Raw genomic sequence first — 27,579 nt, 5'->3', positions numbered from 1 at the left:
ATAAAAAGCAGTTTAAAATACATATAAAGTAGTTTAATATACATGGTGTGTATATATTATATATATATATACATATACATACATACATATCTACACGTATATGTATGGCTCAAAAACCCCCCAAAACTTCTAGTGCTGGGGATCTGTGATGGTCCTTCCTCAAGGAAAATAAATGAAAGCATTTTCCTAAGTAATTATTTTCACAAAAAAGGTGATATTAGGACCAAAGAGGTGATATTAGGACCAGAGTTCAGTAAATAAACAACCTTGCTCAGAAACAACTTTTAAAGCAGATAGTGTTTTTTTCTATTTGCATTGTTTTCTAATATTGAAGAGGTCCCATGACCCTCAAGATGTGTCTTGTCAGCTGAATCCTGTTAACAAATCAAATGCCATTTTAGTCCCAACTTCTTGTAGCTGATGGCTGAACCAGGTGCACTGTTAAACCAATTATACTGGCTCCAAAATGTTGGCACAGATCTTTCAGCTTACACTCGTTTAACCTGATGAAATGATTCAGGTGAAAGCATGTGCAGAAGCAAGGCTTTAGAAGCCAAAAGTAAACCTTGAAATGAAGACAGGAATTTTGAGTCAGGAGGAGAACAGTGCTGTGCCAGCAACACGATGATGAGCCAATAAACAGGAGGAGGATGAAGGATGTTGTGTTTTGGTGCATCAGGATGTATGTCTCAGTCTTCGTGCAAGCACTGCCTGGTGCTGGTCTCTTAGGAGCCTTCTTTTTAGTAAGAATTGTTAAGCATTGAAAGGACACAAATTATAGCACTCAAAAGTCAGGAAGTGCCATTTGTTCCTTGCAGCCCCCAGCTGCTGAAGAACTAGAAGCTGCTGGACACCTAAAAAAATGTGTTCCTGCCAGGCCACCGGAAAAGATCACAATCACAGAATTCTTAGGGCTGGGAAGCATCTCTAGAGATGGTCTAGTCAGGGTCATCCAGAGCAGGTGACACAGGAACGCGTCCAGATGAGTTAGGAATTTCCCCAAAGAGGGAGACTTCATTCCCTCCCTGGGCAGCTGCTCCAGTGCTCTGCCATTCTCTACTGAAAAAAAGGTCTTCCTCATGTTGAGATTAAACTTTTTGTGGTTTAGTTCATGGCTATTTGTGAAAAACGCCAATCATTTATTTTTAAAATTTTTAAAAGTTTAATAGTAACAAAATGGTTAAAAAAAATAGTAACATGATTAGAATAATAACAATTTGTACAAATTGAATTAAGGCAATATGAGACAATAAAAACAAAGAGTTATGGAGGTCCGGGTACCTTTTTCTGGGCATCACGAGCCCGAAAAATGACCCCTGCTAACAAAGGATTAACCCTTAAGAACAATAGCCCGTTGCATATTCATTCACTTCATACATGATGCATAAATTCCATTCAAACACAGGATTCCGTCTGGTCATTGTCAACTTCTTCCTTCTAATCCTAACAGCGCCTCCAAGGCGGGAAGTTAGTTTCTTCTGATAAGATGGCAATAAATTCCCTTTCTCTGAAAGATTTAGGTGTCCTGTGGCTGCTATCTCGCTGTAAGCCCTTTCTGTTAAATAAAGCATCTTACATAGCATAGTTTCTATTTTAACAATTTTTATAACCTAAAACTATATTTAACACAGTACTTAGGAGAATTAATACAGCACTACTTTTTAACACAACACATATAATATTCATTTTAATATTTGCGAAAAGCCAATCATAAAATACATGCAGTTTTCACACTATTGCTCCTTGTCCTGCCGCTGGCCACAACTGAAAAGAGTCTGGCACCATCCTCATGCCACCTATTAAAGATTATTTATATGGATTACAAGACCCTTCCCAGTCTTCCGCAGCCAGAACAGACCCTGCCCCTGCAGTCTCTCTCATTGTAACATTCCAGACCCCGCATCATCTTGGTTTCCTTTCGCTGGACCCTGTCCAGTAGCTCATTGTCCTCGTACTGAGGAACGCAGAACTAGGTCTAGCAGTCCTGACAACGAAGTCCCCTCCATCCACGGGTGGCGAGTTTTGCAACACCAAAGTGCACACGGCGATATTTCAGCCAGCTCCTCACGGGGAGCATTCTTCCCGATATCCTCACCAAGGCTGGAACACTCCCGTTCCCTCCGTGTGGAGAACAGGGGCCCAGCGTGCTTCCCGTGGAGAGGAGAGGGGTGGGGCGGTCTCCCCCGCTGTGCCCAGGTGGCCCTGATGAGGCGGCCGGGGCCGGGCAGGACGGGCGGCCGGACGGGGGCATTAACCGGGCTGGGTCGGAGCGGGCCCGCCACGGAGCCGGCATGGACGGGGCGGACGAGGAGCAGCAGCCGGAGGAGCGGGCGGCCAGAGGGCTTGGAATGGGCTATGGTAAGGGTGTGGATGAGGGCAGGGGGGATGAGTGATACCGGCTCGCCTGATTATCCGGTGGGGGCACCCGGCAATGAGCCTAATGGGCAGCCCGGGGGGAGGATAATCGCTCCTCAGCGATGTTATCTGGGCACTCATTAGCCTTCCACGTCCTAGGCCCCGCGGCTGGGAATGATGGATTTCCTGGCCCTCGTGTTCCCTGCTAGTAAAAGCACCTGGCTGGGGGCAGGGAGTCTTTTCTTTGTGTCATACCGAGCGGCTCCCGCTACTTCGGGAATTCTCATTTGCACCTTCCTCGCTGTCCAGTTTTCCCCCTCCTTGTGTGGAGGTACCTCTGAGGCTGCTCCTTTTCCCCTGCCGTGTGTGTGTTCAGGTGGCTTTATACCAAATGCCCCAAACAACCCTAAAAACCTTGCGGATGAAGTGGTTGGCTTTTTCCGAGGAATGTCTAAGGAGGTGGCTGTGAGATAGAAAATGGGGCTTGGCTTGCTGCAAGCGCACCACGTGTTCCAGACTACCTATTCCTGAACACCCACTCGTCAACTTCCTTCTCCTTAACGTTCTATTTTTCTAAAAGTGGGACAAAGTGGTGTTCAGTCTGGTCTCTGAATTATGGGAGAAAGGAGTGGTTTTATAACTCCCTTTGTTACCAGGAAGGCCCATCTTTCTCTCCAAACTTGGTTTTCATTTCAGCTCTTTTCCTTGGCAGTCCCAAATGGTTGAGAGATTTTTGTTATCTGTTCTAGAAATAAAGCACAGCAGTTTACTTTCACTTGGAGGTCTATTTCTGTAAAGAATATGAAACTCCCAGGTGCCCACGTAAGACTTGGATGCTTGTGATGTAAACACATACTGGGGTTTGCATAGAAACAAGTAAAAACCCTGCTCAAATAATGTGAAAATACTTTCCCCCCCCCCCCCCTCACATAATGAGTGAGATAAACTCAGATATAACCAGGAGGATGGTGGAAAAATTAATTATATGGACCAGAGACCTCTTCTTTCTCATTCAGTTCTTGACTCTCCCCATCAGGATATTATATGCAGTGGAAACTAGTTGCTGCTTAACAAGATCAAATTATTATAGCTGCATGGTTTCCTGCTTCTGTTTCTTTCCCCTGCAACTAATTTGGTTCTCTTAATCCTATAAAAAGCAAATTAGATGCTTTTGGAGTAGCCTGCCATCCCCTCATACTTCTGTGAAATGTCTCTGGTCTGCTTAGAATTGTGGGGCTCTTCCTTGATTAGCAGTTGTTTCTGAAAGAGACATTGAGGCAGAAGCAAATCCTTTATTTTGACATTGCACTAATACATATCAAAAGCAGAGCACAGTGAAATGAAATGATTTGTATCTTTTTCCCTAAAAAATTAAACTATCAAGTTTCTGTGTTGTCATATGCTATTGGAATGCTGCCAACAGCCTGCTCAAACTTTCTTCTCTCCAGACAAAGGCAACTACATGGGTTTGGGTTTATTATTCTACTTCCTATTCATATGAAATAATCACTCTAAAAAAAAAATAGCAGAAATCACACAGACTTACACATTCTGAGCCGCTTGGGAGATTTTTGGAACTTTTTATTTGGAAATGTATGTGCCAGCTGGGAAAGTATAAGGCTTCTGTATTATTCTGTTGCCTATTTTAATTATTTCTCTTGCTGTGTTCTTTCTGACCTGTCTTCTACTATTTAGTCTTTCTTATTGTAACACAGTTTGGGGTTTTTGTTAAACTTTGTTGGACTTCTGTACCAAATTTTGTCCTTATCCCCCTATTTCACTCCCTATCTTGTAAATCTTTTATTCAGAAGTGTGACTGAAGCTACAGAGAATTAATTTAAGGCAATTATTAGAAGTTTGTACAATTAATGGTTTTTTGCTTGGCCAGCTTTGGTATGATAGAACTCTATAAAAGTAAAAAAGTGATGATGTTTGTCAGGTAATCCCTGCTGACAAAGTGGACCAGAATTTTGCTTCTGTCTTTCTTCTGCTCATTTTAATAAGGTGTTGGAATCTTGTCAGGTCATTGATTTTTGTTCTGTTGCTTGTTCCAGAGACCTGTGTTATCTCTGAAGCTGTTTTCCCACAACTGTATTTGTAACATGCAAGCTTCCCTTTAATCTCTGTGTCTGGAATTACCCTCTTCTGTAGTTTATAGTTTGCTTTTAAAATGAGGCTTTTCTCATCACACGTTTGAGTATCTCCATATTGACCATATCAGCTTCTTTGCTGTTGCTTTCCTGGCAGCACCTGTCCTTATTCTGAGCTCTCTTGTCACTGTTGAGTTTTGTTGTGTGGTCTTTCCCTTCCCCCAGAACTAAAACTCCTGATCCAGGCACATCCAGCTTAGGCAATGGGCATGTGGGGTGGGGTTTGGATTTTTTTCCCTCATTTTTGCTTTGCAGAATGCCAGGATGAGAGGGAGAACATGCTGCTGAATACAGAGCACCTTGTGGTGGATGCTGATGCTGTTGGTGACCATGGCGCAGAGAGCAGTGTGCTACCTGCATTCCCAGGCACAGTCCGACAAGAAATGGTTGAGGACAACTTGGGAATAGAAGACAGGAATAGCTCTGTAAAGGAGGTGGAAGAAGATGAGGGATGCAGCAGCCTGCAGGCAACTGGGTCCTCTTCCAAAGGCTCTGTTGTCCTTGATGGCCAGCATGACTTTGCCTTGGTGTATGAGCAACCATTGGATTTCTGCGGTGACACGAAGGTTGGATTAGCACAGAAGCCCACAGGTCAGTCACGGTCACAAGAGCACTCTGAGAGTTACTGCCCTGGTGAGATTGAAAAGGAGGCAAAGAAGGGAAAAACTAAGCAAGCATCCAGTGGAGTGGCTGGAGCTGCCTGCAGGCAGGAGGAGATCGGCCTGGCCCCTCACCGATCCAAAAGTGCTCCAGCCAGGACTGCAGCTCAGAACTCCTATGAGGACTCTTCAGTCCTGGACTCCAGAGGCAGCTGTGATGTGGCCAAGAGAAAAAAATCCTTACCTGTCAAGAAGAAACCCCGCACCTTCTATAGTGCAGGTAGATCCCAGGGCACACACTGGCACACAGTGACATTTGCAGTGCCAGTGGCACTTGGTGTTCCCTTCCCAGTGCTGATGTGCTCTAACTGGTATTGCGTTGCACTCCACACCATTAGGTGTGTGAAGACCTCCACTAATAAAGGTTGCTGAGTGTCTTTCATTTGAAGCATCACTGGCAATGCTCTTTGCTTTTGAAACAGCTGAAGAAGATTTTTGTTGATTTTTGTGGTTTATTTTTAAAAAATTGTTTGTTACTCATGTATTTCTAGTATAATAAAAATGTTCTATTTTTTTTTCTGTTTCCCTCTCTTTTAAATTTTTTTTCTTATTTTCTTGTCACATACTTCCCATCTCTCTCTCTTTGGACAATGCATCATTTCTAGAACAGCTAGAAGAGCTGGAGAAGATGTTCCAGGAAGACCACTATCCTGACAATGAGAAGAGGAGAAAGATTGCAGCTGTGGTTGGTGTGACACCACAGCGTGTCCTGGTAATGCCTGCTGGGGGACAGTGCTGCCTGTGGGTTCTGTGCAGAAAAGGGATGGGCAGGGACTGGGACACTCTCATTGTCTCCATGTGTAGATGGTTTCTTCCCTGAATGTGTTCCTTTCTTCCCATTTTTCAGGTCTGGTTTCAGAATCGCAGGGCCAAGTGGAGGAAATTGCAGAAGTTGAGCATAAAAGGCAACAGAAAATATCCAGCATCATCAGCTCTGTCAGTCCCCTTTGGATCAGAGGGCTATGGGTAAGGAACTTACTCTGTTTTCTCATTTTTCCACAATTGATACCGAACCCATTAAATATTTTCTTTTGCCATTTCCCCTTCACCTTTTAACAGTGAACAGCTGAGCATTGAGTTGGACCTAGGTAGCCTGTCAGATTTCTGGGCAAATTGTGATGAACCCTCTTAAAAGTCCTTTTGATTAACCTGTAACACAGATTAATCAAATTAATTTTGAGCTAAAACAATTGAAATAGCTCTGGCTGAAATCATGTAAAGAGCAAGGGATGAGGTAGAAAAATTTATGGAATCATCTCTTCATAATGACACATAGTTTCTGTGAATGCATCAGCCGGGTGCTTTGGGTGTGCTTGGGGATTCTTTTAACCCAGTTCTCCCACCACTACTTTCCATTTCCATGGATTTTCACTTGGTGATGGAAATGCTGCTTGATTAGATCAGTCTTAGAAAGTAATGGACTTCTTTGAGGAAATCCAAGGTAGCAGCTCATATGTGAGCAGAGGACATTATTGGGGGGAAAGGGAATATGTAAGAGGGTAGATGGTCTTTCATAGGATAGTGAATGTGTGAAGAGAGAAATCAGTCTCCATAGGGATGTATTTATGGCAATCTGGAGTGTCTTCTTATGAAGAAAACAGAATGAAAAGAGGAAAAACTAAGTGGAAGAGGATAAATTAAAGTGGAAGATTGGAGAGCACCTTACTTTATTGCACTGTTCCTGCTGCCTCTCCTATTCAAGTGACCTGGCGCTGCTTCCCCAAAGACACTTGATACAGCATTCCTTGCACTTCTAGTCAGACAGGGCTTTCCCTTTGCACCTGCTGGTGATGTAGGATTTGCTCCTTGTCTGACAGAGTGCATGACTGTTCATAATGCCCTGCCTTGTCCTCTGTGTCTGCTGCAGGGCATCTCCTCTGTCTGTGCCTCCATTGCCTGACACTGCTGGAGACCAGCCTGACAGGCTGGGAGGAGACCCTGGAGCTGAGAACTCCTCCAGCCTGCTCAGCACACACCTTGCAGTACCCACCTCTGCCTCAGGTGAGACCCCGAGCAGCATGTGTGCTTTGCACAGCTGCAGCATTAGCTGGTGGAGGTGCCCCAAGGCTTTAGGAAAGAGCATGTCAGAGCATTATGCCATCAGTGCAAAAAGTGGCATGTCACTCCACAGGCTGAGAAAGCGGAAACTGTTCTGCCTGAAGGAGAAAAAATTTTGTGGAAACCTCAGAGGAACATTCTAGTATTTGAAGGGGCCTACAGGGAAGCTGCAGAGGGACTTTTCATCAGGCACTGTAGTGGTGGGACAAGAGGGAATGGCTTCAAACTGAAAGAGGGGAAATTTAGGTTAGATATTAGGAAGAAATTCTTTCCTGCAAGGGTGGTGAGGCACTGGCACAGAGTAGCTGTGAATACCACATCCCTGGCAGTGTCCAAGGCCAGACCACAGGGCTCTGAGCAACCTGGGATAGTGAAAGTTGTCCCCACACATGGCAGAGCGGTGGAATGAGGTGTTCCTTAAGGTCTCTACCAATGATTCTGTGATTGTAGGTATGGCAGCTCACTGCTGATTGAGTCTCTACCAGTTATCTACCAGCATGGTGGTGCCTCTGTGCTATTTCTGGAGACAGATTTGCAGTCCTTGTTTCTGTCCTAGCAGAAGCCATCAAGGAATTCTGAATACGACTTCATAAGGTTAAGTGAGCAGGGCATTCTTCCGTAACAGCTGTTTGACAGTGGTCCTGCTGCTGTAAAGGATGAGGTGAATGTTCTGGTTCTGATGTTCTCTGTGGCAGAGACACACTCCCCATATTCTTTAGATGGAAACATTCTGGTTACAGTCTGAACCATGTGAGCTGCCTTAGGAAGGTGCCTCTGTGAACTGCTGGTGTTGTAAAGGCTCTATCAGCTACTCCACACCTTAAAACATCCAAAGGAGCTTCCTTGGCTTCTCCAGGCAGGGCAGGTTTCCATATTATTCGAGACCTTGAGGGAGTGAGAGTAGCTGAGTTCCAAAGCTGAAGATTGAATTTAATCATTGTTGCAGTGGAGTTTTAAGTCAGTAGGGTGTGCTGTTCAACCAGTTTTCTACCCGAGCTCTGATAAAAGATTGATGGCAATGAAAGAGAGAGGATTTGTCTAATTGTTTATTGATGTGTGCAGTTCAAGAGCCTTCCCTAGAGTCAGGAGTGCTCCCTAAAACATTTCCTAGCTACATTTGTTTCCAAATTGGCGCAATATGAAAAGATTTCCAAAGTCATGAGGACTCCACCACTTTCTTAGGGATGGATATCCCAAGCAGATGTGCTGACATGTGGTACTGCTGTGTGTGTTTTCCTGCTTCCCAGTGTAATTAATTCTTTGGAATTTCATGCCATTATGTCCGTCCTCTCGTTGTATTCTAAATATACCAGTATTTAGTTGTCAGTATTAAAGCCAGTTCCTGCAACTCATTTTCCAAGAATTACTCAAATATTTTTGGTAGTGCTTTTACCTTAGAGATATTTTGGTATGGTGGAAAGCAACTGGAAATTTAGAATTTTTATGTGTTGCTAAAAGTACGTAATTGAAATACTTTCTTTATAACCTAATCTAGTACTTCTGTCATTTAAATTTGCCTGTCATCCTCCCAAGGCAAGGACTCCTTTAGTCAATCCTATGACCTTTTTAACTGTAATTCAGTCAGTTCCAGTTTTCCCACTTCTTGCGACAGAGTAAATATGGTCAAAATGTTTGAGTAATTCTGCTTTCAGAGTGATGAAGTGGTGAAGTCTGTTGAGCCCTGTATTTAATTGGATAGAAACCAAGGTTTTGCAAGACAAATAATTTAAAGGAAACAAACCAAATATCTTCTGATTTTTATGCTTTAGGAACCTCCCCTTGTTCCTAAAGTACCTCTGCTGAGACACTGTTTAGTCAGGAGAGAATATCAGGGAATGGTTTGGGTTGGAAGGGACCTTAAATATCATCTCATTCCATCCCTCCTGCCATGGGCAGGGACGCCTTCCACTATCCAAGTTGCTCAGAGCCCCATCCATCCTGGCCTGGAACACTGCCAGGGATAGGGCAGCCACAGCTTCCCTGGGCAACATAAGCCAGGGCCTCACAGGGAAGAGTTTACTTCTAATACCCAACCAAAACCTGCTCTCTCTCAACATGAAGCTATTTGCCCTGTTGGATAATGTCTGTCAGAGAAATAAAGTTTAATTTAGGGACATGATCTGGGTCCTCTGCTTGCATTTCTTTCTGGGGGATCTGCACACTGGAATGCAGCTCTCCATGTGGAAAACACAAGCAGTTCTTTCTAATAGGAAAGAAAGGTCCTATCTGAATTCTTGGTGCAATATGTAAGGAAGAAAAAGTGTTCTCTCTGAGGGAAAAAGACTGATATTACTTGTAGAGAATCCTTGTACAAGAGAGATCTGCAGGGCTATCCATGGATTGCCTGTTTTTTTTATTAGGGTATCTCAGACAATGAAGGAGACAAAACTTGGATAGGATGAAATCCAAATTAACAGGAGCAAAACAAAAGAGAAGACAGATGAATGAAAAGGTTATCAATTTACAAGGCAAAACCAATTGCTTGATAGTGTCCCTTGTGGAAACGGCTCATGTATGGTTTTAGCAAAAGCCTCTGGGATTTCTGCATTGTGGTACAGTTGGGTCCACAGAGTGTGACCTGTTGGAGTGGCTATTCAGATGCTTTCCTTTTTTAACACATTCAGCAGGACAAGAAAATTACTTAAGTGCATGAGACTTTGTAGAGTGTTCAGTGCTGCAATTTCCATTGTTTTTCCTTGCTCTATCCAGTAGTTCTGACTCTTGCTATGTGGATTTGGCTTGTCTTGTTTTTTTTTAAATGTCCCACTGTTTTTACCAGTTCTCCAAACAAGCTGATTTAAAATGTCAGTGAGTTGTATTTGAGATGTGTGTTACCTTGCTGGCAGTTACAGCTTCTGATTTAGATATAGTAGCCACACTACTTGCTATAAGAGACTCTCGTGACTCAAAACTTCAATTTTGAGCTTGTTTTGATCTTAGAAATGTTTTGCTGGTGGGTTTTTTTCCACTTTTGCTAAACAGCATGATTACAATTAATGGCTTTTTTTTTAGACACTGGGCAATTATTTGAAGCTTTTCTTGGTCTTCTGAGATTTCTTGCCGATACATATGTATCTGCGATTAATTGGCTTGTGTTTTCTTTAGAGTTAACCCATTAGGAAAAAAAGTTCCTTTCTGTGCCTCTGGTAGAGAGGGGATTTTTCTGCCCCATTGGTGTTCTTGCAGGAAATCCTTTGTTTCATGTGTTTGCCTTGCTGAGGACACCTGTCTGGAGCCCAGCCTGTGCAGGTAACTCTGTTAAGCAGATAGCAAGGTGATTAAATTCAGTGGCAGAAATGGGATTGTAATGGAAATCTTGGGAGCAATTGGATGAAGCTGGATATGGCTTGTCAAAGAACAGTAAATAAATTACAAGCTCCAATGACTTCACTTATATGACTCTAGCTTTCACACAAATTTTGAACAAATTTCTTTATCTCATAATTTCAAGATGAGGATGAACCTATCAAAAGCTTTGTGATGGCCCTTGATGTTCCAGTAAAGGCTGCAAACAGAATAACCATTCTAGAGTTAAGTCAAGTGTAGTACCAGGACTGGTTCCGAGATGTGAAGGTGTAAATGATTAAATTGCTCTCCAAAAGTTCCCAAGGTTGTCTCATGGACTGAGAACCCAGAAGTAATGGAAGAAAGAAATAAAAATCCTACTGTTACATTCCCATGTTCACTGGAAAGCCTTCTGAGGTTCTCTCTCTCTCTACATCAGCATCAGGAAGAGCCACAGAATTGTACAATGTAAGCATTATGTCAAGCCAGGGTTCAGAATTCTTCATGGAACAATTCTGGAATCTTCTGTAGATATGCCAGATTCAGCAGATATGACTTCTCTGGGAATTGTTTCTTCTTACTGCATTTGTGACTTTATTTAGAAGACAAAATATCAGTGTCTCTTTGAAAGGACAGAGAAGCAGAGGAGACTTTAGAAAAGGCTGAACCAGCTCTTTGGAGATTGAGGGTGCTGTCTCACAGTCTCACTGCCTGGGGATCCTATTGTCATGATCCACAAAGATTACCTGCACTAAGTGTTGCAAATATTTTTAAAAAATTAAATTATTCTTAGTAGGCATGGAGATGGGTTTAGAAGTGATTTCCTGGGCTGCTTGTGTTCATCAAGAGGAAGAGCAGGGCCATCTGCAGAACCGCTGTCATTACTGAACTGGAGCTTTACCTGGATATAGAGTGCTTTTCAGGTAAGTTGTGCCCCCCATGGCTGCTGTTCCATAACATTTGTGTGAACATTCTGGGGCACAGTGGTCAGGACAACCAGTGCTAAAGAAGGGTTTAAAAAAATCAGAAGAGATCTTCAGTTTCAGTTCCTAAACCAAAACCCAGGAATGCAACAGGTACACCTGAGATGCTGCCGGGCATGGATAAATAGTGTGATCAAACAAAAAAAATAAACCCCTGAGAACTGCCTGAGTATGTAAATGCTTTAGAGATGCCATCCTAGATTTCACTTCAGTTTTCTGACTGAGCCCAAAATCAGGGCTATTGAAAACTTGAAAAGTTTTCATTGAAACATTTGATTCCTTCTCTCCATGGCTGAAGAGAGTTGGGAAAAAAACAGAATGTGGCAAGGTGCACTAAGAGACACAAAACTGCCCAGCACACTGGGCAATCTGAGAAACAGTGCTGCAAGATGTTGAAGTGAAAACTCCTCATCAGCTCTCTGGAAATGCATTCCAAAATTCTCTAAAGGCTGCTAATACTTGTTGTGGCATCTTTATGTTTAGGTTTGTGTTGAAGGCCTTTGAGTCACACCTGGTGGAGTGCATTTGATGTTATTCTCTATGCCTGTAAGGGTGAAGTGCAGCTGCAGACTTTCCCTGAAAACTTTGCAATGTGGGAGAGCTTCACCTGGGCAGCTGGTGATATTTTCTCTTCTCTTCCTCATCCTTGAGCTGGTTCAGCTACACTGGAGAAATCATTGCACCTTCCTGCACAGGTGATGGCTGCATTTGTGAAGAGAGAAACCATTTGTTAATTTTTTTTGCCATAATAAGAGAGAAACTCATTTGCTTGCACCACGCCCAAGCTTCTTGAGCTTTGTGTATAATTGTTACTCTGGATCATCAGCATACCTGATTCTGATCGTCAATTTCATTTCTTCTATTGTGTCTTTCCACAGAGGCTGTTCTGTAGGAAACTGTTCCACTCTCCTTTTCCAGCAGAGGAGACAGGTCACCAAACAAGATTCTACCAACAAAAAGGTGTTGGTTTCCTTTCCCATCTCTCATCTTCTTTTTCCCAAAGACCTTCAGTTGCCATTTCTACTTTTTTAATTTTTGTTTTTGGCATGATTCATCAGAGGCCAAAACGAGAGTGAAAATGTGTTTCAAAACAGCCCAGACAGTGGATTTGTAAAGGCATAGCTTTGTTTCTTTCAAAGCACAGTTCATTTTTTCTAAAGGGTGATCTGTGCAGCACACTCCTCCCAGAGGATAATAGAAATGGAAGATGACTGGGGATTGTTCCTGCCTCTTTTCCAAGAAGTATTTTGCTTCATTTGGCTGCCTTCTTGAGAGCTGGATAAAGATAGTATGCAGAGACAGAAATCACAAAGATAATTTTATTTAACCAATAAACATCATTCTGTGTTCCAGAGAGCTTGCTACTACTCGCTTTTGCTTCTCAACAGCAGTGCTGGTACTCATTTACTTTAATTCCCATCAATAACATCCACTCTTTCACTGGCATCTTGTTTTTCTGTCCTGGTCCTCTTGTCATTTCATCTGCTTGCTCCTGCAGGTTCCCAGTGTGATGGCACAGTGTGACAGTCTGTTTTATTCACAGCCTCCTCGATGGTAGGAATGTTGGCACCCTGTGAAGCACAAGCTCAGAGCAAGGCGCTGCACTTCAGTCCCAGCAGCGTGGAGTGCTTCCCTAATCTTCCCAGCCCTCCTCCCATCCGCAGGGCCAGCCTGCCGCTCAGCCTAGCCTTTGACCCCCACAGCCACGTTGTTCCCCTGATGCTGGACACGCCCAGCAGTGAATGCAGCATGGCCAGTCAGGAAAATGGCTCCACGGAATCCGTCTCTTACAGCGACCAGAATCAAGGGTAGGGGCAGATGAGAGGGTCTTTGAGAGAGATGAAAAAAGCAGCCCCTGGGAGAAGCCTTGGGAGGGTGAATGTGGGACAGGGGATGAGGAATTAGGTGGGAGCATTAATGAAAAGCGAGAGGCAGATGTGACGATATACTTTAAAGGGAGTATGAAAAGCTGTATAAAGTGCATAATAGGACAGGGTGCCTGCTATGAGACAGGTGCTACCTGTACTCAGAGTGCTCTCAGAATTGCATGCCTGTCAAGTGAAAGTGAGGATGTTCAAGCTTTGGATCGTGCTTTGGAGAGTGGGAAGATAATCCCCACTCTCCCACTAATACCCATTGTTCAAAACCCTGCTGTGAAAGCACTTTGCTCAAGTGGCTTTTGTTGCCCTTGTCATGTGCCTGGCCTTTGGGAGGAAGGGCTGGCAATAAAACAGTTGTTAATTGGATAGGTTGGTGTAGCTGTTGACCCTCCTTTAATCTCTGGGTTGCCTCTCTCTTTGCTCTCTGCAGCTTCAGTTCACCAGCTTCCTGCCCTTGTCTGGAGCAGCTGGAGCCTGCAGACAACCTGGAGGCCACCTACTGTCAGTACAGCAGCCAGGGGGGAATCTGTCAGCTCTCCCAGTTGTGTCACCAAGGTCACCGGGCCGGCAATATGTTCTCCAGTGACCACCTTCCTCCTCCAACACCCCTAGAGTCCCATCCAGCTTTCCCTGACTTACCTGGCAACAGTGGAACCATAACCTGCGGAGCCACACAAGGCTATGTACAAAACCACACAGGGGCACCAGTCATGCCACAGCAGCCAAGTGACAATTCAGGTAAATTTCTGAACTATTTTGGCATCCCCTTCCTCCTCTGGATTTGCTAAATAATACCCAGAAATATTCAGCATGATCAGTGGATTCACTAATGACTGTGACAGAAAGAAGAAGTGGTCCACATGCCTGCACAAATCTATAGATGTGCCCATCTTTCTCTCACTTAATTTCCTTGTATGCTTGTTTTTTTTTTAAAGTGCTGAGTAACCCATTCATTTGAATCAAAAGTTACTACCCAGACTGCACGTGTCAGGAAGAGCATAAAATGTGAATGTGTCAGATGGTGCAGAGGTTTTGGCTGGACTGGAGAAGTAACTTTTGTTTTCCAAGAGTGTCCTGTTGTGTACATGAACATCCCTTTGTTGCATGTGGCGGAAGTCAAGGGTACAAAGTGGAAAAGGTACCACAGCAGATGGGACAGTTGGAGGTAGTGAGGAAAAACAGCCTTCTCTGTTTGGCTTCTGCAGAAACCAGTTTGAAATCATGTTATGTATCTTAGGGTAGTGCAAAAGAAGAGAGAGACAGGAGCCAACAGAGTATGGACATAGATTCTTCCTCTGACTTGAATTTGCAACAGCACTGAGATGAAGGCACTTCAGCATAATTTTCTGAAAAAAAAAAAAAACCAAAAAGACCAAACTCCTAGGTAAAAATGGCATTGTTGATCTCCTTTTGTGTTTGGGCTTTGTATTTTGAAGTTATTCAAGCCCAAGTATAATCAAATGACAAACTGTTGTAGTTAATTCATTCAGACTGACAGGTTTGTTAAATTAAGGTCATGCTCCAAAAGCTCCATCCCTTGTCTTATGACATGAGAGAACAGAGTTTAGCCCACAGATGCTGCTGCTGTTTTTGTACCAGTTCTGTGGACCTTGTCAGGGAGGGAAGCCTGGCTCAGTCTGACTCACATCAGGCTGCAAGCTGGCTCCTGTCACCACTCTTCAGAGCTGACATTGTTCAGGACAGGTTGGTAGCGCCCGTGCTATCTAACACATTTGGCCCTGCTTGCCTGCTCTAGTTCCAAGGTATAATTATTATTTTCTGTGGTTTTTCAGTCTGAAGTGCCAGAAATAATGAGAGGGCTGTGCCCCAGACTGCATCAAATTAAATGTGTTTCTTGCTTGACGCCCAAGTGTGTGTTGCATTCCTTGGGGCATGTTGTATGAGCATCAAGGGATGTAAGGTGGTGAAGTTGGAAGGTTGTCAAAGGAACAGAGGCAGAGTTGATATTCTCTTACTCCATACTTTTGTCCAGAGCACAATCAGCAGTGAATGGCTTTTCTGTTATGCAGCGGTGATGACCAAGTTCACAGAATTATAGAATCCTGGAATGGCTTGGTTTGGAAGCCAGTTCCAACCCTCTGCTATGGACAGGGACACTTTCCGCTATCCCAGGTTGCTCAGAGCCCCATCCAGCCTGGCCTTGAACACTTCCAGGAATGAGGCAGCCACAACTCCTTTGAGTTCCAGTGCCTTACCACCCTCACAAGGGAAGAATTTCTTTCTGAAAAGGTTCCAGGATTCCCAAAGTGCAGGGCAGGAAACCAGTCTATCAGTGCAGACACACCTGTGAGTCTTATGTCAGCACATAAGCAAGTGAGCAGCTTAGTTGAATTATGAATATTAATTAACAAAAACATTCCTGGTTTGCAGCTTTTATAAATGTAAGTGAAGATTAAGTATCCATCTTATGCCTGGCAGAACTAACTTGGAAAATGGGACTGGAAAAAAAAACTGGGGGGATGTCTCTACTGTCATTACGTACACTCAGGATCAGTGCTGAGTGACATGGATTTTTTTTTTTTTTAGATTATAACAATGCTATGAACTTTGTAAGCTTTTCTTCTAAGAACCATGTTTTGGTTAAATACACTGCGGTGTAAATAGCAAAGTGATCCTTGCTCTGTGTGTGATGTCTGCTGCACAGCAGTGCTGTGTTTGCACTGAGTAAAGCACAACACACACATCTTGTACTACATAGATATTATTTTCCTTTTTCTTTTTTTCTTGGTGGCTTTTCCCTCAGCAGATATCCCTGCCTATCCAGCTGTGCCCTGGAGTGATTTCTACATGCAGGGAGCTCCTTTCTCCGATCAGTTGCATTCCCAAATGACTTTTTCTAGCATGGCAGGAGGGCAGTACTTCACAGAGCCGTATCTCCTTCAAGTGCCCAACAGAACAGTACTGGAATTCATGCCACAGACTGGAAGACAAAAGGGAGTGACACCACCAGAGCAAAGTTCCTACCAGAGCTACCAAACAGAGGCAGAGTTGGCAGCACTCGCTGAAAAAGAGGACTTAGAGAGGAGCGGCAAGAAAGGAGAGACTGGTTGGTAACCAGCTAAATGTTTTCTTGGGGAAGGAGGAGGGGAAAAAGTTCCAAGGCAGCAGTGCGTCCCCTGAATGCAGGATGAAAACTGTTTGCATATATTTTTTGTGAGCTGCTGCCTGAGACAGTTCCCATGATGTTACACCTATCTTATACCTAGTTCTTAGATCCATCTGTTTTTTGAAATGGAGACAGAAGAGTCAGTAAAACAGGTGGCAAAGTTCTGTATTTTCTCAGAAATCATCTGCTGTGAGCCGTATGCCTAGACAAAACTGATTATTTCTAAGACTTCCAGAGGCATGAACACTTCTCTTCAAGGCAAAACTTCACCAAGAAGGGAGAAGGGGAAGGGAGGGTTTTCTGTTTGGATTCTCAGGCTTTTATCTTGGAAACAGAATTACCTTATTCTAGAATTGTTGAAAGGCGTCATATATGCCATTAATATTCTTTGAAAGGGTGTCTTTGTGGAGGATGCATATCTAATTTTGAGATATGAAACATTTGAAAAATTCAAGGTATTTTGTGTCACATTTTCTTATGAATCTGGGTTTTTTTTCAGAAACTGAAGAAGAAACTTATGACTGAAGCGGCACTCTGAGAAAAAAAGGAAGAGGAAAAATTGCTATTTTAAACTCTGCAAAACAAGAGTCAAAAAGAGACAAGGATAATATTATTTGCAACAGATGCACTTTTTAATTTATTTTTTTGGTTGTATTTTTTTTTTCTTGTTGCCATGGTTATTTTCTTGCTGAAGAAAGAAGCAGGGATATTTCACTCAATCAGAGTTCCTGCCCTGTCTTTTTTTTTTTTTTTTTTTTTTTTTTGCAAATCTCCTGGCTTTATTCTTCTTAACAAATTCTAATAAATTCTAATCTTGACCAGCCCTCAGACAGGAAAGAGGAGACAGGAAGGAAAGAGGAGACAGGAGCCAGAGTCCCATGGGTGAAAATTTCAGATCATGCAGGTGTCAGAAGGTGTGGCTGTCCTGGAATACACAAGAAGATAAACCAGAAGGAATAAGATATATGCAAAACAGGAGGAGAAACTCTAGCAACTAGGACTCCAGACCGCAAAAGAAGTGTCATTGGAAGTCCACCACTCATTTGGTGCTAGCCTTGAACTACTTCTAAAAAAAATATTTTTGTTGTAAAACTATAACAATAAACAGCAGCAAGACTGTAACTGTAAATGCTAGTAGTGTAACCAGATCCCTGTCTATTATTAATTGCTTTAGCATCCCATTTCAATTGATCTGTTTGAATTTGGCTTGATAGTCTTGGCTCCTGCTTTGCCTGGAACACATTTGATTTTTTTCTCTAAAATCACTGGTAAGCAGCAGAGGACTCCAGTGAAGAGATTGTTCACTCTGAGAGCAGTCCCCAGGAATTATGCTTCCCAGAGGAGCTGTAACCACCTGGATCTGTAGGATGTGTAATATGAGTGGCTAAAATGGATGTCAGGCTCTGTTCTTGTGAGGAAGGACCATCATGTTGTAGGAAGAGGGCCAGGCATTTCCTTTGTTACTTGCTGTGTTTAACCCTGAGTCTTTCCATTGGCTTTTAGACACAGACAATGCTCAAATCATTTTTATATTTACTGTGATGTGGGTGTCCCTCTTGTACCTTGTGAAATAAGACCTGCTAATGCCTATTGTTTCAGTCTGGCCATGGAGTGTCTGGCTGGAACTGGATGCTGCAGCTCCTTTCATTTTTCTTCCTCCTGTAGAACACTGGTTTATGTCTGACAGTGGCTGAACACTACTGAAAGACTAAGCAGTATAGCCAGGGACAGATTTTGTGTCTACAGCTTTGTGTGGCTATTCCAGAATTTCCATTTCCTACAGCAAAAGTTACTTCTTGCCTGTAATAAGCTGAGAATGGTTGGGAATGTGCATTAGTTCACTTGTTTCACTCATCCTCAGCTGAACAGCCTAAACCAATATTTTCAAGAGATGTGAGTAGGAGTTCTCATTGCAGTTACAAGCCACTCTGAAAGCTGTTCCTGGGGACTGCAAAATTCATCATAGTGAGGACTGGCTGGGAATCTTGCCTGGATCCCAAACCAGCCCTTCCAGGTTTGGAAGAGGACAAAGCCAACAAAATGTCAATTTGCTCAGCCCTACCCGCCCCTTCTCCTAGAATGAAGAAAATAATTGTGTGGTTTTTGAGAAATGCGCATTTTCAGAAATAGGGTTTTGGATGTGGTCTGGTGGCAGTCCCTACCCCAGCTCACATCATCTGCCTACAGCATTCCCAATCTGAATGTGACACTGAGCACTGAGTTTTATGTGCTGCAATCTCAAAAGGTTTGGGGAGTGAATGAGCACAGTGAAATTTTTGAAATGGCCAATCCTTTTATATTTAAGCTTTTGGATAAAATCGAAACTGAGAATGGTCTGTTTTATTTCCATGCTCATACATTAAACTTGCCAGATACAATTGGGCTTGGACTTTTGAATGGTGATTTCTTTCCTATCAGAAAGAGGAGGAGAGGGTAGGAACCTGAGAGTACATGGATGGCCAGATTCATCCTCTCTGTGCTCATGCTGGCTTTGGAGCCAAACCAGAGTTAACCACAGACAGAATTTTTTTCCCAGTGCTGCCTTTGGAAGAAGCAGTGACAGCCCTTGACCATGTGGCAGGTGTCCCACCAAGGTGAAGAGCCATCCATCCTTATGTGACCCTCCCTATTGCATCTGCAATCCATGCTGCACTGGTATCTTGGAATACCAAGTATTTGGTATTCCAAGTAGTGGAATTAGGTGTTTGTTGGACACGACACCATGGGTGCTTTCATTAGCTACTCCCTTTTCATGTAAAGTCTCAACAAAAGTCTCATTTTGTTTGAGTGATCAGGGTCAAAATTCCAAATTCCATGGCTGCCTGACTGGAACCTCCTTTGAAGTGTGGAGAATTGTTTTGCCTCTGTATTGTCATTTGAACTGGAAGTACCAAGCAGTCAGGATTTTGGAGTGAGTCAGACTTGGTGCAAATAGAGAAAGCTGTGTGTGTTATCAACTGTCGTTGGGGTTTTTTTGAGTTGTTTTTCGAGGTGACAGGGCTGATTGTGGATGTATTTCTGTTGGACTCATGCAGTCTTGCATGGCTGCAAGACTGTAAATTAGAGTGAGGGTACTGTCACAAACTTACTTTCACAGAAGAAAAGCATGGTGAGGTTTTGTCCAGTTGCCAAAATTGTGGCTGTTCAGCTGACAGTACACATATGTGCGTGTCTATCCACTATTTGCATGTTTTAGTATAATTAGTTTTTTAACTTCTGCTACTCCTAAATAGCTGATGTATAACCTGGTAAATTTAGTCTATTAACCTTGGCTAGCAAAAAAATACTATCTTCTACAAACAAGTCCTGTTTCCTGTGATGAGAATACATGAACTTGTGTGAACTAACTCTTCAGTTTACAGTTTACAAGAGAAATCTTTTCTTATAGGCTTCTTAGTTTCTGTAAGGTGGGATACATTAGAAAGTATCAGGACTAATTTAATTCAACAGCAGGAATAATTTTTTGCATTTATTTGCATTATTATAAGATTGCTACAAATCAGATGAGACAATCATCTGTTGCTGGGTGGTAAATATGGATTTCCCTTCATGCAGCTGTGCTAAGCAGAACACATTAAAACACCCACAAACCAAACCAAACCCACATCAACCACCTGCCAGTGCCCTCCATCTCCGTAGGTAAGTGCTGAGCATGAAAACACCTGTGAGACCTCATTTAGCTTAATGATAATCACACCTTCAGTATTGATAATGCATCTGCCAGGTGAGCCTGCATGGCTCAGTCATCAAACCAACTTCAGGGATACATTCCTGTTCTTGTGTGTCCCACATCCCACGTCTGCCTGATCCATCAGAAAAAAGGGTTGGTAAATTTTGAACATTAAGGCAACAGCTTTTCAGAGCACAGGGCTGTGACAGCTGTCTCCTAAAGGCTGTGGCTGGAGAAAAGAACTGCTGACAAGAGTTTGATTTTACAGCAGGGTAGCTGTAAATAGCTAGGAGTTTAAAAGTTCCAGTTATATACAGGATAGAAGACATCCTCTTGGGATACTTCCTGTGCCATCTGTGCTCATTGTAGATTTTTACAGTACTTTAAACAAGGTGGAGAAGTTTGTCCCTTGATTTTCAGGGATTTGGAGCAAAGTGCCACTTGGGTCCATCTCACTCTCTGGTGCTGAGGCAGAGAGGGAACCCAGATCCTTCAGCACTTCCTACTGTGACAGATAAAAGCCTCTCCATAGTTTTTGGGGAGGGGAACCAATCTCCCTTTCTTCTATAGGAAGATGATTTCATCCTTTTCTTTCTCACCTTTAACAGGGAAGTCACATGACCACTTCTTTTCAACCCAGCTGCTTTGGGAAGTTGGGTGCTGTTTTCTTTTTCTTTCTTCTTTGGGAGTGTGAGGAGGCAGACCTGGATGCTCCCATGTCAGTGCCACCTGCCTGCCTGGGGACTTTGGCACAGCCTCTTTCTTGCAGCACACAAGGCTCCAGAAGGTGCCCCAAACCTTCCTGGTGCCTTGGGAGCTTAGAATTGCAGAAACATGGAAGAGTTTGTGTCATAAGGGATCTTAGTGATCATCTCATTCCCTTCCCCTGCCAAGAACAGGGACACCTTCTACTGTTCAGGTTGCTCCAAGCCCTATCTAGCCTGACCTGGAACACTGCCAGGGAAGGGGCAGCCACAGCTTCTCTGACCAACCTGTGCCAGAGCCTCTCCACCCTCACAGGGAAGAATTTCTTCCTGATATCCCATCTAAACCTACTCTGTGTCAGTTTGAAGCCATTCCCCTTGCCCTTCCACTACAGTTCCTGATGTAAAGTTGTCCCCCAGCTTCCCTGTAGCGACTTCAGCTACTGGAAGATTCTGCGAGGTGTCCACACACCAACCTTCCCTTCTCCAGGCTCAACAGCCCCAACTTTACCAGCCTGTCTCCATAGGGAAGGTGCTCCAATGACTTCTGGATAACTGAGTCATTCAACCACTGTTGGGAATAAAGGAACTGAAATTATTTGGAGATCCTCACAGGGGGATCCCCACCCCAAGTCTAGGTCCTTTGGTCTGGTGTGGATGTGCTGGGCTGGTTGCAGCAGAGCCCCGGGGAGCATGAGGGGCTGTACTCTTCTCGCTGCAGCACTGGGAACACTGGGAATGCTGTGTCAGCCTGCTGTGCCAGCTGGGCTATTTACATTTGCTCCCTTTGCAACAGCAAAGGCTGAAAATATTTCCCATAATTTGTGTTTACTGCTCTCTGCAGAAGAGTCATGATTTATTTTTACAGTAACCTCACATTTTGAAAAGACACCTTCCTGTTTGTGTCCTGTTTGTCCCTGCAGTGGCAGATGAATATGTGCCCTCCCAGCCTGCAGAAGACAGGAGATGGGACTCTGCTGGGAGAAACACCCTGCTGGAAATCTCTGCTGATTCATTTAGCAAATGGCTCAGGAAGAAAAGCCCTTTGTGTACTGATGGCTGAATATTGGCCAATGTATCATAATGCAGAAGTCATTGCCTTTTTCTTTTTTCAAATTAGGTTCCCCACTCTGCCAGAGCTTCTTTCCTGAGTCATTCCACTGATTGTAAACACTGTTTTAAACTCTGTCTGCACGAAGGGAGGAAATGGAAAGGGAATCCCCAACTCCCTGCCTCCTTATAGGTGAGACTAGCCCCTTGGTGCTGAGCTGCTCCCACAGGAGAGCCTCTCCATTGGGGAAGAGTGAGTAATTGAAAGAATACGTAGAGAGTCTCTGTACTGTGGCTAAGAAGCAACGGGGTAAAGGTGGAAAAGTGAGGGTGAAGTGGGCAGCATGTGGCTGGTCATAAGAATTGCAGGAATGGTTTAGTTCTCTCTGACAATTCCTTGTGCGATGAAATAATTTGTGTCCCAAGGCTGAGCTACACTGAGCCTCCCTGGATGGGTGGACAGGACACGCAGCCCAGGTTCCATTGGGACGAGCAGGTCAGGGAGTGATCCTGCCCCTCTGCCCAGCCCTGTGTGGCACATCTGCAGTGCTGTGTCCAGCTCTGGGCTCCTCAGCACAGCAGGGGCAGGGACATGGAGCTCCTGGATTGGGGCCAGTGGAGGCTGCAGAGGTGATTTAGGGCCTGGAGCATCTGTGCCAGGGAAAGGCTGAGGGAGCTGGGGCTGTCCAGCCCGGAGAGGAGCCCCAGCTGAGAGGGGCCCTCAGCCCTGGGTGTCCCTGTGTGCAGGGAGGGCTCCGAGCAGGGCCCAGGCTCTGCTCCAGGGCCCAGCAATGGCACCAGAGGAACGGGCAGGGACTGAGGCCAGGAGGTTCCACCTGGGCAGAAGGCAGAACTTCTGTCCTGGGCAGTGACTGAGGACTGAACAGATTGACCAGAGAGGGTGTGGAGTCTCCTCACTGGGGATATTCCAGACCCCTCTGGACACAATCCTGTGCCCTGTGCTCTGGGATGGCCCTGCTGGAGCAGGGAGGTGGGACCAGTGACCCACTGTGGTCCATTCCAACCCGAGCCATCCTCGGATCCTGTGGAGGTGTGGATGCAGACTTCAGTGGCATTGTTCCTGTGCTTGGCTGCTGGGAGCCAAAGAGTCTCCAGCAGCACCTCTGGCATTGCAGAAGGTGATTGCATCTGTGAAAACACAGAGCACAGAGATACTGCCCTCCAGACTGGAGGAAGGTTGCCGAGTTCTACAGGGATTTAAAGAATCTTTTTGCTGGTTTTGGCAATGGCATTTTCATCAGGCTTGGCTTTTGTGAAAGCTGGTTTTAGGAGTGTTTGCTTTGGAGCCTGAGCAAGTTCCAGGCTGGTGGCAGGATTCCTCCCATGGGCAGAACTCTTGGTCAATGAAGTGCTGGACCAACATCCTCCATCCTGCCCTGGTTCAGGGACTGTAAGCACAGAAAAAAAATATAGGAGGAGAAGGAAGAGGAAGAAAAGAAGGAATTCCCTATTCTGCTCTGAAAAGTGACTGTATAAATGTGATGCTGCCAAATAAAATACTAAAATAATAATTATTTGTTTAATTTCTTGGATCTGCAAAACCTGACCTAGCCAGAGGAAAACAAGTGAGGAACTCTTGAGCCCACGCTGTACCAACTCAAGTTTCTGGCTCAAGAGCACCTTTTGACCTCAAAGGTATTTGCACAAAATTAGCTTCAACATAGTTGCACTAACATAAAGAGGAGCTGTTATCTGGAGAGGTGCGGAGGCGTGCGTGGAATTCTCTGGGACTTTTTCTACTGGCAGTTGCATGCAAAATAGAAAATATCCTGCTTGGAACAGAACTGGTAGGCAGCAAACAAAACCCAGTTTAAAGACTTTCCATGAAGCAGGCAGTGACAGGAAGTCCTAACAAAGCCACTTTTTAGAGGGTAAAACAGCACTTTGAAAAGTGTAAACATTTCACTTCAAAAAATGCAGAAAATCAGTCAATAATTCAAAAATTAAAGAAAGGCTGCTAGGAAGGTACAACTTTTTTTAGCTTATTCAGCTTATTTTGTGCATATGCACATTTGATGTGTAAGTAAAGACTATATTTAGTTCAAGAACCTCTGACTTGCCTTGCATCACTTTGGACCTGAAGCAGGACAACATCAACGTACCTTCATCACAAAACTGTTTTATCTCTTCCTTGAATTCCTGGATTTGTTCCTGCCACAAGAGAAGCACAGATCTTGCAGATCTTAATTGCAATGCACATTCCTCTTCATACCAGCATCACCGGAGATGCAGTCTTAATCTCACTTTTGTTCTCCTTCTGTCTGGGGTATTTTGGTGGTTTTGATATTTTTTTGTTGGTGGATTTTTTTGTTGGTTTTCTCTTTTTCAATAAATGGAAAAATCTGGTTTGTCCTGGGGGGTTGTGCTGCCACATATTGACCATCAGAAGCTTGGAGTCTTTGATTTCATCATCTCAACTAAAGAACCACTTGCTAGATCCTGTTGTGCTGCCAGCATTTCAAGCTGGGAGTGCCCTTGTATTTTACACTTTGACCTCCTGTATTACCAGGCCATTACATTTTCTCCTAAATATTACCTGTTCCTCTTATTCCCCACAACTTACTGTTTTCCCTCACTTTTATCCTCATATCTGTGATCTGCATTTGCCTTCCCTGCTCTGTTTCTAGCACTGACCCGCTCCTAATTTCACCCTTCCCTTTCCAAGCCCCTGTCTTCAGCTTTTTTTCCCCTAAGTCCCATCTTGTTCCCAACATCCTGCTCCAATTCCGGCAGGACACCTGAGGGAAGCTTTCCATGCTTCTCCTAGCAAAAACAGGGAATGATGTATTGCTATATTTTAAAATTGTTCCAGAAAGGGGAGTAGGAGTGAAAGGAGAATGTGCTGCCCTCAGCCCCTACTCATCCTCTTTTGGTTACGGTGGCTCTCTCCCAGGATTTTTGGGATGGCTCTGTCACAGCTTGATAGCTCTAGGGACTGGCACGAAGAAAAGGGTCACTGGTTACCATGGGATTTTGTATTTTTCTGTGGAAAAACAATGTGTGGAAAGCAGACCTGTCTGGGAGGCTGCTGTGGAGTGTTTGGTATCAAGCTGAGAGAACTGACATGAACCAGTTAACCAGGAGGGCTGACTGCAGAGAGAGCTTCCAGGCTGCCTTAGCAGGTCACCTGAAACCAGATCAGTAGGTTTGGGACAGCAGATGCACCTTCTGAGATGGAGAGCTGAGCACTTGGGATACCAATGAGGATCCCCAAAGCCCATATTCCTCAATGGCCTTAGCTCCAAAAACCCCAGAGTGAGGCACCCAGGTCTGGGGCAATGCCTGGCACCAGATGACTCCCAGCCAGGAGAGGTAAAAGGTTAGTGACCAGCCAGGACTGTCTGTTTTGAAACCTCACATTCCCAAACTCCTCCTTCTAAGGACAAAAACCCTGCTTTAAGTCTTGCTACCTCCATTCTGTTTGTGTTACACAAGCCCAGGGGTGGCAGGGGAAAAAAAACCGGGCAAATCCTAATGAAACCAGCAAATCCACAGGGTGTTGTACCAGAGCAGAGGGCTATTTCCAGGTGTGCCTGAGAGACTGGCACCTCATGATATGTGTCAGAAGGCCAGCTGCATGTTGGGCTGTGCCAGGTCTGGTGCTTTCAGGTTGTTGCTTATCATAGTGTCCCTCCAGAAGAGTTTGTGTTCTCCCACACAAAGCTGATAGCAGAGGTGTGTAGGGCACCTGGGTGAACCAGAGCCTTGTGAAAAAGGAAAAAAAGCCTGGTCTCCTCTACTGATTGCACATGGAGAAGGAGTTTGGGTGCTCATGTACAGAGGGGTGAGGGGGATGCATTCCCTGGGCAGACAAGGGGAATCTGCTCTATAAAATGCACTTCCTCCTGCCATGTCCTTGAGCAAATCTGCCTCTGGAGCATCTACACCACATGCCATCCTCGAGGCAAGTCCATAGCTGTCCATAAGCATCTAGGAAGCACCTTCCTACACAGAGAGACCTTCCCAGGGAGGCAGGCCTCACCTTGCCCCTCCTCCCTGGGGGCAAGAGCCACTCAGCTCTGACCAGGCTCAGGGAAGTTGTTTTGCATTAGGGACCAGCTCCTGTTCCCAGGGAGAGCCTGAACTATCTGCACATTCCAGGGCCTGGAGGCTGAGTATAGGGGAAGGTCTTGAGGACAAGCTTAGGTGCCTAGGTGCCCAGACTTCCCCTCCTGGTCTATGAGGACTGTATGGATGAAAGTGTCTCACAGAAGCTCACACTTCCAGGCCTTTTCCTTTCTAAAAAGCCATAGGCACCTCTCTAACAGAAAGCAGAAACCATCCACAACTCTCAGGCACTGCTTCCAAAACACAGGCTGAGCTTAAAGTTAAATGGCTGATGTGCTTTTTTTTTTTTTTTTTTTAAGTACAGGCAAAGCAACATTTTTCTGATAAAATAATTTTTGGCAGTAGCCAAAGATACTTCAGTACATACAAAAAAGTTCTCCACTCACTTTGAGGAAGGCAGCAGAGAAAGTCTTAGCCCAGATACTTGAACTCTGGAAACAGTGAGGTGCTGACAACAGCGTCCCATCACAAAAAGCAGGGAGGAACTGCTAGGACCAGCTGCAGGACAAATTTTACAGATAAATGTGACTTATATTGTAAAACAAACCACTTATAGAAGGAAAATGTACACTGTTTAATAGAAACCTTCCCCAGGAGTGAGATGAGAGCTTTGCCAGCAGACCCAAGGGAGGAGGTGCCATCAGCAGTGAACAAGAGGCTCGCTGTTCTGGGAAGGGATGTGGTCACTTGTGTGTACAGGGCTGGAAGAACAGAGGTGGCAGCTCATGAGAGACACTAACAGGCCCAGGAAGGGGAACTGGTGGCAGCAAAAATCAGCTTTTCCTAATTGCAGTGCCAAGCCAAGGGTGGAGCAAGGTTGGCCCTCACAAGAAGAAGCAGCTCACTCTGTGTAGGGGACCTTGGCATTGTGGGACTAACAATCCTTGATGGGAACAACCTGACAAGTGGAGTTTGTTGGTTGCTCAGCTTTCCTGCCCTATTTTTACCTTTAGTTTTGTTTCTTTTTCCACAATTAAGTCCTGGAAGATGACACACTCTCCTTCACCAAGCCATCAAACACCAAAGGAACTGTGTATTGTTTTCCCCTGATAAAGTTCTTCTGGCCTTGGCTACTAATGCGCCACCAGGCATTGATGAGAGCCTGGGCTGCATTACCATGGTCAGGCTACAGGGCTTGTCCAGCCTGGAAAAGAGGGGGTTTGGCTGGGAGGGGCAGCCTTCCAGTAGCTGTAGGGAGACAACCAAAAAGACTTAGGTGAGACAACAGGCATAGGTTGAAACTAAAGAAGGTCAAACTCATGAGGAGAAACTTTCTCATCAGGACACCAGCCCAGTAGGGGACCAGGAGCTTGTGCAGTTTCCATCCTCAGTGGTTTTCAAGTTTGGGTTAGGTGCAGCCCTGAGTAACCCGCTCTGACTTCATGGCTGACCCTGCTATGAACAGGAGGAAAGGCCTCACTCATTCACCTCACACACTTGCCATTAAAACATGATCTGCACAATCAGAAGGGGGGGTGACTTGACTCAGTCTTCCCTCTTCCATCTATTTACATCATATTTGCCCCCCTGATTTCTCTTCTAGAGCATTTTTGACGCATATACCATGCA

General features: G+C 44.5%; 1 protein-coding gene across 1 annotated transcript; it reads left to right on the top strand.

Moving 5' to 3' along the window:
- Positions 1 to 2,291: 2,291 nt before the first annotated feature.
- On the top strand, positions 2,292 to 16,445 carry NOBOX (NOBOX oogenesis homeobox). Its single transcript, XM_026796657.2, has 8 exons — positions 2,292 to 2,358; positions 4,761 to 5,384; positions 5,770 to 5,876; positions 6,012 to 6,130; positions 7,032 to 7,165; positions 13,034 to 13,298; positions 13,801 to 14,108; positions 16,135 to 16,445. The coding sequence occupies exons 1-8, from the start codon at positions 2,292 to 2,294 to the stop codon at positions 16,443 to 16,445; spliced, it is 1,935 nt and encodes a 644-aa protein (XP_026652458.2).
- Positions 16,446 to 27,579: the final 11,134 nt, after the last annotated feature.

The sequence above is a fragment of the Zonotrichia albicollis genome, chromosome 4, assembly GCF_047830755.1.
Source record: "Zonotrichia albicollis isolate bZonAlb1 chromosome 4, bZonAlb1.hap1, whole genome shotgun sequence".
In the NCBI taxonomy this organism is placed as follows: domain Eukaryota; kingdom Metazoa; phylum Chordata; class Aves; order Passeriformes; family Passerellidae; genus Zonotrichia; species Zonotrichia albicollis.
The sequence above is the reverse complement of the archived record's forward strand: the minus strand, read 5'-3'. Positions and strand labels throughout refer to the sequence as shown.

Bases quoted from the DNA above. Each gene is read 5' to 3' on its own strand.
- NOBOX (XM_026796657.2), top strand. From the start codon at position 2,292: ATGGACGGGGCGGACGAGGAGCAGCAGCCGGAGGAGCGGGCGGCCAGA. The intron at 2,359-4,760 runs GTAAGGGTGTGG...TTTGCTTTGCAG, and splicing joins AGGGCTTGGAATGGGCTATG to AATGCCAGGATGAGAGGGAG. The intron at 13,299-13,800 runs GTAGGGGCAGAT...TGCTCTCTGCAG, and splicing joins TACAGCGACCAGAATCAAGG to CTTCAGTTCACCAGCTTCCT.